This window comes from Ranitomeya variabilis, chromosome 4 (assembly GCF_051348905.1).
Source record: "Ranitomeya variabilis isolate aRanVar5 chromosome 4, aRanVar5.hap1, whole genome shotgun sequence".
Classification (NCBI taxonomy): Eukaryota; Metazoa; Chordata; class Amphibia; order Anura; family Dendrobatidae; genus Ranitomeya; species Ranitomeya variabilis.
This window is the reverse complement of record NC_135235.1, coordinates 677,289,750-677,305,998: the sequence shown is the minus strand read 5'-3', so window position 1 is coordinate 677,305,998 and position 16,249 is coordinate 677,289,750. Positions and strand designations below refer to the sequence as shown.

The 16,249-nt window shown below is 42.6% G+C and overlaps 1 protein-coding gene across 1 annotated transcript in view; it reads left to right on the top strand.

The window, feature by feature from the left end:
• The window catches only part of LOC143768210 (uncharacterized), a 422,546-nt gene that overhangs the window by 389,354 nt on the left and 16,943 nt on the right, over window positions 1-16,249 (top strand). The window contains exons 10-15 of the mRNA XM_077256903.1: window positions 4,718-4,795; window positions 4,924-5,103; window positions 5,187-5,310; window positions 5,394-5,491; window positions 5,690-5,780; window positions 10,410-11,507. Of these exons, the coding sequence (XP_077113018.1) occupies window positions 4,718-4,795; window positions 4,924-5,103; window positions 5,187-5,310; window positions 5,394-5,491; window positions 5,690-5,780; window positions 10,410-11,507 (1,669 nt within the window). The remainder of the gene's footprint in view (window positions 1-4,717; window positions 4,796-4,923; window positions 5,104-5,186; window positions 5,311-5,393; window positions 5,492-5,689; window positions 5,781-10,409; window positions 11,508-16,249) is intronic.

The window sequence follows — 16,249 nt, the reverse complement described above, 5'->3', positions numbered from 1 at the left end:
CCATCCATCTGGACCATCGAGCGTTGCACGGCACTCATCGGTGAACAAAACAGTTTGGAACTCAGTCTTCATGTATCGTTTGGCCCACTGGAGCCATTTCTGCTTGTGTGCAGTGGATAGAGGGGGTCGACAGGATGGCTTACGCACCTCTGAAGGACCCTGCATCTTGTTGTTCTGGGGATGTTGGAGGCACCAGCAGCTTCAAAAACTTGTCTGCTGCTATGACAAGGTATTTTTGCAGCTGCTCTTTTAACCTTACGCAATTGCCTGTTGGAAAGAGTCCTCAATTTTTCCTTATCAGCACGCACACGTGTGTGCTGGGAATCAGCTACATACTTCTTGATTGTGCGATGATCACGATGAAATGTCTTGGCAATGTTGATTGTAGTCACGCCTTGACCTAAATACTCCACAATTTGTTGCTTCTCAGCAGCCGACATATCCTTTTTCTTTCCCATTTTTGGCAAAAAATGTAGGCTGCTTAATAATGTGGAACAGCCTTCTTAAGTAGTCTTGCCTTTATTTGGACACACCTTCCAAACTAATGTGCACAGGTATCTGCAACTGCTTTCAGTGATATAAAGAGCCCTGACACACATCACCATCAATGAGTTTAAATGACAAACAAAAAAATTCTAACCTTATCACTCCTAAACTCTTTGTGCATAATAATTTGGAACACAGTGTATGTATGTTGGTAGTCCAGTTTCTAATGCATATGTTTAATAAAGGTTTAAGATTTTACTTTAGGGGGGTTTCCCACAGTACTGCCCCTTGCACACAATATGGTACCATTCACCCAATTGGCTACCCCACGGCTAATTAATAAATACTCACTTAGCCCCATGCTTGGTGCAGATACTAATGAACCCAGGTCCTGTGAGATATTTATTACACAATAGTTGGTTATGTAGGGGGGTATCATCCATAGTGGCAGCTCACGCAGCCACTATAATGCCCATGAATTGAGAGGGTTCGGTGTGGCTTGCCACCAGGCACCTTCTCCTTCCCCATCATAACAATTTCAGTGATATCCTCATTCCCATGACGGTGATACCATTGAATAGAATAGTGAATCAGGGAGTTGAAAGCTCCTACTCCTGTGAGTCTGAGACTCTGAGCACTGCAGGCCCAATGACGTCACTACATCACACCTGTAGTATGGAGCGTCAGTACTCACACTGCACAGACTGGAGCAGTGCACCTCAGGAGTGTTTTTCTAAATATCAGGAATTGTGGGGCTCTCATACTAGTGGGTGGCTAGTATACTGTAAGGGCCTCCATACTGCGTGGGGGTTTTCATTTTGTGTAGCAACCTGTTGTGATGATAATGGCTGGGTTAGGTGCTGTAGGGGCCATAATATTGTGTGGGAACCCTCATTCTGAACTACATGGGCAGACAGAATTACAATTTCCTGGTGATGAGTCAGATAGGGATAAGTAATAGAGAAATACAGATCTTTGATCTATCTGTTCACCAAACAAAGAACAAATGGGAAACCCAAATAGTAGAATAAAATATAACAATTTTATTAATTCTTAAAAGATAACTAAAAATGGGGGAAACATGTACATAGAGTGAAGCCCTGCCTTGGCCAAAAAAAACATTCGAATATAACAAGTAAGAAGGGATAATGTATCAATAGACTCAATTACAGTAAATAATTTAGTTAGTGTATAATCTTGTAGGACGATATAACTTGATAAATAAGTCTCTCACTACAGGTAAAGGTGTAATTGTAGCAAACAAGTGATGTACCGTATTTTTCGCTTTGTAAGATGCTCCAGATTATAAGACGCACCCCAAATTTTGAGGAGAAAAATAGGAAAAACATATAATCCATGCATCTTATTGCTTACCGGGGATGGTGACTGCAGTGAAGCAGGGTCCCAGGGTCGCTGCTGGAGGAGGCAGGAGTGGAGCATTGCTGCAGGCTGGGATGAGGGGGTGTGCAGGTGTCCTGAGCTGCAGGGGTGTCTCCGGTGCTGCAGGGGTGTCTCTGGTGCTGCAGGGGTGTCTCCGATGCTGCGGGGGGCTCTGCCGACACTTTGTGAAAGGCCAGAGCCCCCCGGCAGTTTGACAATGCTTTCCTGTGCGGTGGACTTCGGAAAAATGACCGCCGGGAGGCGGCACATGCGCAGATGGAGAACATGGGACCAAGATCTCAAGAGATGAGATCTCAGCGCTGAAATCTCATCTCCCGATATCTCTCTCTGCGCATGCTTTGCCTCCCAGCAGCCATTTTCCCAGAGTCCATAGCACAGGAAAGCATGGACAAACTGCCGGGGGGGCTCTGGCCTTTCACAAAATGTCGGCAGAGCCCCCCGCAGCATCGGAGACGCCAGCATCACTCTGGGCAGCAGTGGACACCCGCGGCAGAGGACACCCCCTCATCCCAGCCTGCAATGGTAACGGTAGGCGGTATATCCGCTTTGTAAGACGCACCCCCATTTCCCCCCAAAATTTGGGGGAAATAAAGTGCGTCTTACAAAGCAAAAAATATGGTAAGTCTTCAAGGGTACATCATAATAGCTATTATTGTTATGCTGATTTAGTCACAGGTAATTAAAGTCATAAGTGCAGAGTACTTAAGGTAGCTGTGTAAAAGTAGAGCACCTTAATAGGTAGATGTCATCAAACATAGTCCATGTGCAGCAATAGATTTGACCAAGGAGAATCAATCATATGGAATGTACAGTATAAAGGTATTAGAGCACCCAAAGTGTACATATGCACCTAATCAGAAGAAAAATTCAAGATGTACCTTAAGAATGTGTCAGCTGTGGTGGGCTGGGGCCAACCTTTGGTCAGTCTGATTGCAGACTTGAATTGATATGGTGTTGTGTGCCAGTAGTGAAACATCAGATCTGAAAGAAAGCAAAGATACAATGGCAGGGGGAATCCAGATTCCAGGCAAGGAGCCTAGCTGGGACAATGAGCAGGGCGAGGTCCTTGGCTCAGGCCAGGAGGCCTACGTAAATGGTACGGAACTTTGCCCTGAGGGGGCAGAAGGCCTAAATAAAGGGGATTGAGTTAAGGAAGGATTCCTTATCTTAGACCAGAATTTAAGCAAACTACTGTATATACTAGAGAAGAAACCATAGTGTCGCCAAACTGGGACATTAGTTCTCCTACGCTGAAGATGCAGTGCCACAGGAAAGAATGTGTGGCCCTCATTGAATGAACTTTGAGAGTACTAGTGACAAGTTGTACCAATGCAACTCATTGAGTTAGGTTCTCACAAATCAACTAGGAGCTGTGAGTTGCTCTGAGGGGCTGTAGCAACACATCTCACTCCATCTGACTGCCTGTCAGTGTAATACTAATGGCCCCATACACATGAGATAAATTTTGGCTGAATGGTCATTTGGCAGATGGAAATCTCTCTCGACTCCCCCACACACACAAATATTCCAGCTTTCCTGTGGTCTGTATGAGAGAGTCATCTCCAGACTCGTCTAGCGGAGGATTATCTACAGGAAGAACAAACTATTAAAACAAGCCAGGTTGATATTAGTCTGTAGCGCAGTACTAATTATCCCCACCCATTGACTCGTCTCCAGAGGATCGGGGTCTAAGAGAGAACAGCAACTTACAACTCTCCCTGAACGTATGGAATTTCTCCTTTTCTCCGGAGAAGGTATCTGGGAGCATGACCGTAGATTCAGGAGAGTGTAGCAAAATATCTACAGGGTCAGAGTACTTACAGGTAGATTGGGAAATAGAACCATGAAGGGTGTTAACAGTCACCGAAAGCTCCCTCTGTAGTCGGTTATGGGACGTGGCCATGGCTCTATGTTCCACAGACAACTGCATCATTAGCGTCAGACTAGACATCTGATCTGCCAAGGTACGGAGCGGATCCATAAACAGAGAAGCAAGGAAAGAAAAAACTCTCTGCGGTCAGTTATAATGTCACGCTGCTGCTATGCAGGTAGATGCAGCTCCACTAGATGGCAGTAGAGTGGAGGGAGGACTGCACAAGCAGGAGCAGACCTGCAGCGCAGCAGCGAGGCCACCACCAGGCAGCGGAATAGTAAAACAAGCCGGGTCGATATTAGACACAGGAGGAGCAGACCTGTAGCGCAGTACCAAAGTAATAAACAAGTACAGAGTCAGAAACAAGCCAAATGGTTCAATACCGGTCAGGATATGCCAAAGACAAGAGACAAAACAGCAGGTCAGAGTCCAAGCCAGGTCAAGTACCAGAGAGTCCAAACACGAAAGGGGAACACAGGGTTGGAATGGGAAGAGGGGAATAAACAGACACGGGTACAGTAAGCAAAAGCAGCAGGACGAATCAGGGTTCAGAGTCAGCTACAAGTGCCGTAGGCAGAAACTATAACTGACTCCGCCTGCAGGATGCAGTAAAGAGAAATAGCTGACCTGATGCCAGAATGAGGCAGAGAAAAGTTATCCCTTGACATGATCAGACCAGGAACGAGAGACAGGATGCAAAACCTGGTCTGGATCATGACAATGTAATGAATATCTCCTGCAGTATTGCTAATGCCGATTCCAGTGTCGATAAATGAGACGAGAATTAGCATTATGGAAGACGAGTCTATGAGATGTGTATTCAGCTGCCGACTCCAAGGAAGAAACCGCTTGTTGTCTGTGGCCTAAAATATATAAATTTTATTAGTAGATGTAAAGAAGAAAACTTAATACTGTAAAATAATTAATCTCCATATATTTTTTTTTTATTATCTCCAGATGGATGTGGACAGAGACAAGGTGGCGGAGTGGATATTACACCTTACCCTAGAGATCCTCTTCCGGCTTACTGGAGAGGTGAGAGATTCTGATGACGTCACCTTACAGCATTCTTATCAATGGGAACAACAGATGGACAGAACTGGAGAGGTGAGGACTCTGGAAATGTCTGTAGTGAGATTTATTAATTTGTCTTTCATAACCAGGTTTACACAGTATTGAAGAAGACCTCTAGTGAGCGCTGTCAGGATCCTGTGTCTGAGGGATGGGGAACAATCTTGAGCCCAGTCATGGGACCTCCACCTCACTTCTTAATGCAAGAGGACATCAATGATCAGAAGATCCTAGAACTCACCTACAAGATGATTGAGCTGCTGACTGGAGAGGTGACACTGCTGGGAATGCTGGGACATTATACAGTAACGCTAAGAAGGGATCGGAGAGATGATGGTATCATTGTATGTGTCAGGTTCCTATAAGGTGTCAGGATGTCTCTGTCTATTTCTCCATGGAGGAGTGGGAGTATCTAGAAAAACACAAAGATGTATACAAGGACTTCGTGATGGTGGTTCCCCAGCCCGTCACATCACCAGGTAATGGACAGGACTAAATACATACGGCTGGTAATTATCTGTATGTGAAGAATGAATTCAGTCCCTGTGTGTGTTTCCTCCAGATCTATCCAGTAAGAGGACAACACCAGAGAAATGTCCCCTTCCTCTTTTTCCACTGGACTGTAAACAAGAAGATCCCAATGTTCCTCAGGATCATCAGGTAAATAGAGATAAGGTGTCATGAGATCTCCCCTATGATATGTTGTCGGATGAGAAGGTCTTGTGCTCAGTCTTGTTTTATATACTAGTATTATATGCTTTAAACTTCTGAAATGAGAACGGTGGAGATGGCAGGATTATAGCTGATCATAGATGTGACTTCTCCATCTGTCAGTGACTTTTACAATATTTGTTTCAGGGTGAAGATCTGACCCATATTAATACTACAGAGACATATGTGAGGGGTGATGAGCGGTGTAAAGAGGAGATTCCTACATATGACTACCCAGGTTAGTTGTAACCACTAAATGCAGAGGAGTCACAGATTCTTCTTAACCCCTTAATCCCATATGACGTATTATCCCGTCGAGGTGACCTGGGAATTAATTCCCAGTGACGGGATAGTACGTCATAGTCGATCGGCCGCACTCATGGGGGGAGCGCGGCCGATCGCCGCCGGGAGTCAGCTGATTATTACAGCTGACATCCGCCACTATGTGCCAGGAGCAGTCAAGGACCGCTCCCGACACATTAACCCCCGGAACACTGCGATCAAACATGATCCCTGCATGCTTCCCTGAGACCCTCCTCCCTGCAGGCCCTGGATCCAAAATGGCTGTGGGATCCAGAGAGGTGACTTGCACCTCTTTACGACCTTTTTACGGCTCTGCATTATAAACTTCTGTGAAGCACTCGATGGGTCAAAGTGCTCACCACACATCTAGATAAGTTCCTTAGGGGGTCTACTTTCCAAAATGGTGTCACTTGTGGGGGGTTTCAATGTTGAGGCCCATCAGGGGCTCTCCAAATGCAACATGGCGTCCCATCTCAATTCCAGTCAATTTTGCATTGAAAAGTCAAACGGCGCTTCTTCCCTTCCGAGCTCTGCCATGCGCCCAAACAGTGGTTTACCCCCACATATGGGGTATCAGCGTACTCAGGACAAATTGCACAACAACTTTTGGGGTCCAATTTCTTCTGTTACCCTTGGTAAAATAAAACAAAGTGGAGCTGAAGTAAATTTTTTGTGAAAAAAAGTTAAATGTTCATTTTTTTTTAAACATTCCAAAAATTCCTGTGAAACACCTGAAGGGTTAATAAACTTCTTGAATATAGTTTTGAGCACCTTGAGGGGTGCAGTTTTTAGAATGGTGTCACACTTGGGTATTTTCTATCATATAGACCCCTCAAAATTACTTCAAATGTGATGTGGTCCCTAAAAAAAATGGTGGTGTAAAAATGAGAAATTGCTGGTCAAATTTTAACCCTTATAACTCCCTAACAAAAAAAAATGTTGGTTCCAAAATTGTGCTGATGTAAAGTAGACGTGGTAAATGTTACTTATTAAGTATTTTGTGTGATATTTCTCTGTGATTTAAGAGCATAAAAATTAAAAGTTGGAAAATTGCAAAATTTTCAAAATTTTTGCCAAATTTCTATTTTTTTCACAAATAAAAGCAGGTAATATAAAAGAAATTGTATCACTATCATGAAGTACAATATGTCATGAGAAAACATTGTCAGAATCATCAGGATCTGATGAAGCGTTCCAGAGTTATAACCTCATAAAGGGATAGTGGTCAGAATTGTAAAAATTGGCCCGGTCATTAACGTACAAACCACCCTTGGGGGTTAAGGGGTTAATCACCAGCTGTGGCTGCTTTATCTGTAGTGTAGTCCAGCCGTATCACAATTATGTGATCAAGATTTTGCAGCTACAGCCTCACACAGAAAGGTTTCACCACTAGTTACTCATTCTTTACTGATGAAGACTGTTGAGTTTGATCATTTCAGTAGATGTTGTCACGATTCACACCGTGACTGTCACCCTTACGTCACGGATCGGGGCAACTTTTGGCCAGCACCTGGCTATCACATGTGCAGGGGACTTGTCTTAGTTATCCCTCCACTGCTACAATGCGACAAAACCACACACAAGGCTATTGACCTATCAATTTACCCACTGCTGCTACAATATCACGAACTGCAGGGATTTATGTATATCCCGCTTTTCCAATTCCGAGTTGGAAGTTGCAGCTCTCTGGCACCCCCCTTACCCTCAGGTCAGATTACGTACTGCACCTAGGGTAATTAGTCACCAGAAAGACTGCCTGCTATGTCCTGGCTATTGGGCACGCTGCAGCAAGGGGATATAACTACTCCCACTCAGGCAGGAACAATAATTATCAACGCCGCCGTTGCTACAACGACTCACAAATGCATAGAACAAGTATGCTGCCACCAGCTACGATTAAAAGGGTCCGAAGCCAACCCAATTCAGTAGCGCAGTTCACTTCAGAAGACTTAGGGTACGTTTTAGAGCAGGAGAACAAAGCTAGCATTTTATATATTTTACTCCATAAAAGATTAGGCAGTGTTTATACAAGGCATATAAAGATGATACAATATGAGACAATTTAACGTATGTACAGCAATTATAAAATAAACAGGGATTAAACGAGAAATTAACACTTAAATGTGCTCAGATCATTTCAGGCAAACCATGCTGGTGGGCGGAGCCCCAAATTTCCCAGTTCATCACACCAGACCTGCTGTAACAGCTCCTCAGGCAAGATTGAAGGTTGGGCTCACTGGCAGTCACTTATACCTGCAGGCTTGTGACATCACGAAAGGGGTTTGAGTTACCATTGCCCTCCCCTCATCAGATGTACAGTTTGTACCAACAATACTTGTAATTCTCATATCTTAGCTTGAGAACATGTCAGAATCACAGCACACCCATTATTCGTCTTATTTTAAAATTGGCTTACTAATTTTTCAAATTCGTCCTAGTTGTTCCACATGGTTCTGGAGAAATCCGCACTTTGTACTCGTTGTGTTTAGCTGCTAGTGCTTACAGTGGTTGACAGATCTACCAATAGAAATTAGCAATATATACTCCTTATTTTCCTAGCCCAAATCGGTGGCCCAATATCTTATTATAATAGAATAAAGAACCTCATGTCTTTTGAGGGAGACTAGACCAGTTTCAGCTGGTACTAGATGAGAGAATTGTGCATTGCAGCTACAGAAGTCGTAAAAATTCTTGTGGTGGGAGGGAATGAGGGATTTGGGATCCACACACACACATCTCAGCAAGCAGAAACACAGAGAGAAGGGGGGTCAGAGCCCACAGTATGTGTGCTAACAGGGAAAACTAAAAATCATATTACACATTATCATCACAGATGTGTTACTGTCTATACTCATAGATTTTTACTACAATAATTAGTGATTCAAATACTCCGATTTAACCACTTCCTGCAGCCAAATTTGTGTTCCTAACCAGGCTCCATTTTTCAATCTGATGTGTGTCACTTTATGTGGTGATAACTTTGGAATTCTTCACAATGGATAATAGGAAACAAATGGACCTTAAAAATTATTTTTCGCCTTGTCTTGAATCCAACAATATCTTATGTATGGTTGCTTACTACTGTCTGGGCATATGGCAGGGTTAAGGAAGGAAGGAACGCCATTTAGCTATTTGAATGCTGATCTTGCTGGAATAGTTTGCAGACACAATGTATTGTGGCCACTGTTCATGGTCACTTGCACAAAAGATGGCTACCATGAACAGGCTTGGCACTATCTACTCCGTTTTATAGATCTCAGGGATTGCCTTGCTCATTACCATTTAACCCCTTTACATGGATCTGGACTTATACAGAGACCCCTAGGCTTAGGCCACAATGTTACCTGCTGTTCTATGGTGTGGGATGGCAAGAAGAAGAGTTAGGTAGCCGTGTCAGAACCAGGAGGGCAGAGAAAATACAAAATCAGAAGACACAAGAGTAGTCTGTAAATAGGCCGGGCGTCACAACAGCAAACAAATATACAAGCCGGGCACTGAACACAGAGGACTGAACCAGAGGAGAAGGCTGTATCTGGCAGATTTGTGCAATATGCCTCCAGTTTTAGTAGGGTGTGATGACTGCAGAGCCTGCCCTGCCCAGAGTTTCTGGTTCCAACGTCTCCTCCATTACCAACACCATCTGATAAATGAATAAGGCGGCGTCTGGTGACAGAATTAAACGTAGCAGGATCAGATCCCAGAGAAGATGGGAAACACCAGGGATGTCAAACTGCATTCCTCAAGGGCTGCAAACAGGTCATGTTTTCAGGATTTCCTTGTATTGCACAGGTGATCATTTAATCACCTGCACAGAATGATTCCAGCACCTTGTGCAATGAGAAGGAAATCTTGAAAACACGCATGGTTTGAGGCCCTCGAGGAATGCAGTTTGACACCCCTGGGAAACACTATTTGCCGATGCCCTAATATAACAAAATGGCAGAAAACCAGAGCAGTAGAAATCCCTATAAAGTGAATCCATTTTGGACATTATAACCCTCAGTGAATTAATCTATAGGAGTAGTGACTATTTTTTACTTCACAGACACTTTCCGGAAATTAGAACACAGTGGATGTTAGAGAGTAAAAATTCCTAATATACTGTTTAATTACACACACACACTTCATAAATTAAGCGAGTTCTACCCACTATAGCTGGATTGGTTTATGGAAGCCATGTTGATTCTCAAGAGTTTTTGAGCTACTAATAATGTGGATACCTCTATTTTTCCACTGATAGATGATTGACCTGAGTGGGGGCTTGTTTTTTTTTGTGAGATGAGTAGACATTTTAATTTGTATTATTTTCACCTACATACCATTGTTTGGCGCCTTTTTCATTCCATATTTGGGAGTCAGAATGAACAAACAGTTGAACACCACAGTCCACTGGTTCATTCTATAAGGTTTCTGATTAGACTGTGAACTGTAATTGTCTTAGTGAATAATTCAATAATTTTGCTTAGCTTGCTATTTTTACTGACAGTTTAAGTAGAAATACTTAAAAATATAAAATTCAAGGCTGTTTTTGTTTAAAAATGATAATTGGTTTTATTATTGGCAGATGACTGTCCCAGGAGATCAGAGGGACTGATGACATCTTCAATTTTTAAATCAGATGTACTTGAGATGCCACAGGATACATCAGAAGTGAATACCGTTACTGCAGATATACCATCATACCTTCACAGCAAAGATTTACCATCTGATCCTTTGAAGCAGGTCCTGTCTTCTGATTCATTACCAACTACAAAGGAAAATCAAAGTCACAAAATAAGCATTAATAAACGAATTGCTTCTAAAACAAATAAGCCATTTTCACATTCAGATTATGGAAATAGTTTTCCCCTCAAAAAGTCTTTTCTTAGACATCAAAAAAGTCACACAGCAGAGAATGAATTTTTTTGTTCCAAGTGTGATAAATGTTTTAACCAGAAATCAAATCTTGTTAGGCATGAGAGAATTCACACAGGGGAGAGGCCATTTTCCTGTTCAGAATGTGGAAAATGTTTTAGCCATAAATCAGATTTTGTTAAGCACCAGAGAACTCACACAGGGGAGAAGCCTTTTACTTGTTTAGAATGTGGAAAATGTTTTAACCAGAAAGTGCTTCTTGATAGCCACCAGAGAACCCACACAGGTGAGAGACCTTTTTCATGTTTGGAATGTGGGAAATGTTTTAACCAGAAAAAGAATCTTGTTATACACCAGAGAACCCACACAGGTGAGAAGCCTTTTTCATGTTCAGAATGTGAGAAGTGCTTTAATCAGAAATCAAATTTAGTTAGTCACCAGAGAACTCACACCGGGGAGAAGCCTTTTTCATGTTCAGAATGCTGGAAATGTTTTAACAGTAAATCAGATTTTGCTAAGCACCAGATAACTCACACAGGAAAGAAGCCTTTTTCATGTTCAGAATGTGGGAAATGTTTTAACCAGAAATCAAACTTTGTTAAGCACCAAAGAACCCACACGGGGGAGAAGTCTTTTTCCTGTCCAGATTGTGGAAAACGTTTTAACCAGAAAGCACATCTTGATAGACATCAGAAAACTCACACAGGGGAGAAGCCTTTTTCCTGTTCAGAATGTGGGAAATGTTTTAGCCAGAAATCAAATTTTGTTAAACACCATAGAATCCACACAGGGGAGAAGCCTTTTTCATGTTTTAAATGTGAGAAATGTTTTGTAGAGAAATCACAGCTTGTTAAACATCAGAGCACCCACACAGGGGAGAAGCCTTTTTCCTGTTCAGAATGTGGAAAATGTTTTGTGAAGAAATCATCTCTTTTTAGTCACCAAGGCAATCATACAGGGGAGAAACCTTTTTCATATTCTTAATCTGGGAAATGTTTTACACATAAATCAACTCTTAATAAACATCAGAGAAGTCACACAGGGGAGAAGCCTTTTTCATGTTCAGTATGTTGGAAATGCTTTAACTGAAAATTGTATCTGATTAAAGAAGTTGTCCACTACTAGGACAACCCCTTGTTATTCCTCATGTTTGGCCTCGTTAAAATAAAAACCCTCATGTCCCGTGTGAGCAGCTGAAGAACCTTCCGCCCGACTAGCTCAAGGACCTTTCAGATCACGTAATCAATCACATGAACTGGAAGGAACTACATAATGGAATCATGTATATACAGTGTATGAGTATGCAAATATACATATTTACTGTAAAAGCATGGGCTGTTTTGAAACCCAAATAAATGTAAGTACACCAGTAGTGGTTTGGGACTAAATAAAACGTAGAAAGAAGGAATATAAACCAGCTCACCCGTGATGCATAAACCAAACCTCGGGAGCACGGACCCGCTGTGTCCAGGCGTATAAAGTCTAAAAAAGAAAAGAATGTCCAGCCTCACCGAGTCCGTAAAAAAGAATTTTCTTTATTCACAAACTTTAAACATGGAGATGCATTGCGAAATTACCCAGAAGACTTAGAGGTCTTGCGAGACCGCTAAGTCATGTGGGTAATTTCGCAATGCATCCTGGGAACGGAAGATGGCGGCAGCCGCGTGTGCATCGCCACAGCTTCGCTGGATCCCGGCGGGTGAGTATATAACTATTTTTTATTTTAATTATTTTTTTAAACAGGGATATGGTGCCCACACTGCTGTATACTATGTGGCTGCTATATACTACTTGGCCAGTGTTAGATACTATGTGGCCTGTGTTTTGTACTGCGTGGGCTGTGCTATATATTACGTGGCCTGTGTGATATACTACGTCGCCTGTGTCATATACTGCGTGGCTGCTATATACTGCGTGGGCTGTGTTATATACAGTAGTACGTGGGCAGTGTTATATACTGTTTGGGCTGTGTTATATACTGCGTGGCCACTGTTATATATTGCGTGGCCTGTATTAACGCATCGGGTATTCTACAATATGTATGTATGTATATAGCAGCCACATAGTATATAGCACAGGCCACGTACTATTTGTCTGCTATATACTACATGGCTCCTATATACTACGTGGCCTGTGCTATATACTATGTGGCTTCTATATACATACATACATATTCTAGAATACCCGATGCGTTAGAATCGGGCCACCGTCTAGTTAAAAATATATGTCATCCCTTATCCACATTTTGTCAAAAGTCCATTGACATCTATGGGATTGTCCTAGATCCTCATACACATATAAGGCTATGTGCACACGTTGCGGAGGACTTCCTGCGGATCCGTAGCGTTTTTTTCCGAGCAGAAACGCTGCAGATCCGCAAGTGATTTACAGTACAATGTAAATCAATGGGGGAAAAAAATGCTGTGCTAATGGTGCGGAAAATTCCGCACTAAAAACACAGATTAAAAAAAGGACCATGTCAATTCTTTTTGCGGATCTGCAGCATTTCTGCACCCATTAACTTCCATTGATTCAGTCAAATCTGCAAAACCGCAGGATCTGCGGTTTTGCTGCAGAGTTGGGTGCGATAAATGCTGCAGATCAGGAGGGGGAAGAGTGTGTGGGCGGAGACTGTGTGTGTGGAGAAGATGTGTGTGTCTGTGTGCGGGTGTTTGTGTGTGTGTCTGCGGGGCTGTGTGTATCTGTGGGGATCGCTGGCTGTGTGGGTATTGCGGGGCTGTGTGGGGATCGCAGGCTTGTGCGGGGATCGTGGGGCTGTGTGGGTGTGTGTGGGGCTGTTTGTGTGCGCGGGGCTGTGTGTGTGCGGGTCTGTATGTAGGCAGGCATCGTCTGATGGGACTACTAGTCCCATCCGGCTAGGCATGCTACAGTGACAGTTAGCCAGATGATGGGACAGTATAATCCCATCATCTGGCTACTGTGTTCAAGTGTAAAAAAAATAACACATATGCACATATACAGAACATACAGTACACACATATAGACATACAGTACATACAACATAGAGTACATACTCACCAATCACCTTGACCCTGAAGCCATCGATCACCTGTAAAAAAAATATTAAAATAATAAACCAACAATATACTCCCTGATCCGCAGTAATCCATGTAATAATTAGTGCCCCACGACGATCTCCCGTGGAGAGCGGTCACATCGGCAGATGCGACCGCTCTCCAGAGGCTTTGGGATACAATGACGGACGGTATCCTTCCACACTATATCCCTCCACCTCTGTGAGTACAGTACAGTTCATACTGTCACTTGCGTCACTGCTGCATGGGAAAATTCCCACACAGCATTGCCATAAAGTGAGGGCAATGAACTAAAGTAACCTCTTCAGTGATGCACTGCAGGAGCCATTGTCTCCTGTCAGTGTGTCACTGGAGACCTATAGAGCTGTCACTCTCCTGATGTCACTGTTGTATAGGGGAGATCGTCGTGGACACTCGCTATTAATTGGACTTTATCGGACAGAGAGTATACGATTGGTTTATTTTTTTGCAGGCTATCGAGGGCGTCACAGGAATGAGGCGTGGTTGTAAGTATGGTGAAATTTAGAATATTAAAATACTTTTTTCTGGCTGTGTCTTTTTTTTAACTCTTTCACTACTATAGGATTAATAATGGATAGGTTTCTTATTGACGCCTCTCCATTACTAACAGGGCTTAATGTCACCTTACAATACAAAGATGACATTAACCCCTTATTACCCCATATGACACAGCTACAGGGCAGTGGGAAGAGAGAGGCTAAGTGCCGGAATTGGCGCATCTTACAGATGCGCCATTTCTGGGGTGGCTTGGAGCTGGTATTTGTAGCTGGGGGGGGGCAATCCAATGGTCCCTTCCTAGGCTATGAACATCAGCCTGCAGCTGTCTACGTAGCCTTTCTGGCTATAAAATATAGAGGGACCCCACGTCATTTTTTTGGGGGTCCTCCTATTTTAATAACCACTAAAGGCTATGCAGACAGCTGTGGGCTGATATTCATAGCCTGGGAAGATCCATGGGTATTACCCGCTTCCCAGGCTATAAAGACCATCCCCCAGTCGCTGGCTTTCCTACTCTGGACTTGAAAATTGCGCGGGAGCCCATGCAAATTTTTTTTTCCTGTTTCTTTTTTTAATTAAATATATTGCATTTAAGGAAGGGGTCACACTTGCGAGAAACTTGCACAAGTCTCGCATCTCAATACCCAGCACTGACACTGGGACTGGAGTGTGCGGCTGCATGTATTTCTATGCAGCTGAACGCTACTGTCCGAGTGCCGGCGGCAGTGCCGGGTACTGAGGTGCGAGACTCGTGCAAGTTTCTCGTAAATTGTGACCCCGGCCTAACACAGACTTTTTTCTATCTATAGATAGATCTATAGAAAAAGAAGACAAGAAGCAGCACCAAAAGAAAACAAAGGGTGCAAAAAATCCTTCCAGGTATGTACCAAACCTTAGAACTCGGGTTTCAGAGCCCGGTGAAATAGTCCCGGTCCCCTGACTGAGTATACATTTTTTTCTCCATAAATAAGTACCCACCTTGGTAATGTTTGAAACGTATGCTATAAAGGTCTGATGAGAGGAAATAATGAGGCCGGGAGGCATAGATGTATTTTTTATTCCAGGTGGTAACACATTCGTTGCTGTATTCATCAGACTGACCTAGTGTTCAGTTCTCATACTCCTAGCTGTTGGACAGCAGTATTACTGCCACTATTCACACTGAGCAAGTAGACAGAGACTTTGCTGTGGAGGAATTGAAAAAGTAGTCAAATGGTTTCGACTGATCGCTCTTAGATAAGCAGAATCTCTGTGTGGATTTTATTCCTGGACATATAGGAACACTGAGAAAAGCATTAATGAGAATGTCCGCGTAATATATAAATCTATAATAGGTCAGTATAATGGTGCATTATCATATCAATGATAGAGATATCTGATTTAGACCAATGATATCGGCATTAACCTATTGTAAGACTCAAACAAATGTGGACATATTTATATGTGTATGAGGATCCAGGACAATCCCATAGATGTCAATGGGCTTTTGACAAAATGTGGATATGGGATGATATACTGTATATTTTTAATATTGGGCACAAAAATTATTATTCTGCTTATGTACTGATTGTTTTTGAGTTTGCACGGGTGCACTTTATTTTTATGATCATCTATGCAATATTTTATAGTCATTTATTGAAAGTTACTTTTTATTTAGTCCCAAACGGCTACTAGTGTAAATATATATATTTAGTAGAGGTGTATTTAAGTATGCATATTATGCATACATACTTATATTCATGCATATAAAAGTTTGGGCACCCCTGGACAAAATTACTGGTATTGAGAACTGTTAAGATGAAGATGAAATGATCTCTAAAAGACCTAAAGTTAAAGATGACACATTTCCTTTGTATTTTAGGCAAAATAAAAAAAAATACACTGTCATTTATTACCTTTTAAAAATTACAAAAAGCAAAATGGGCCGATGCAAAAGTTTGGGCATCCTTGGAGATTTGTGTGTTCGGATAACTTT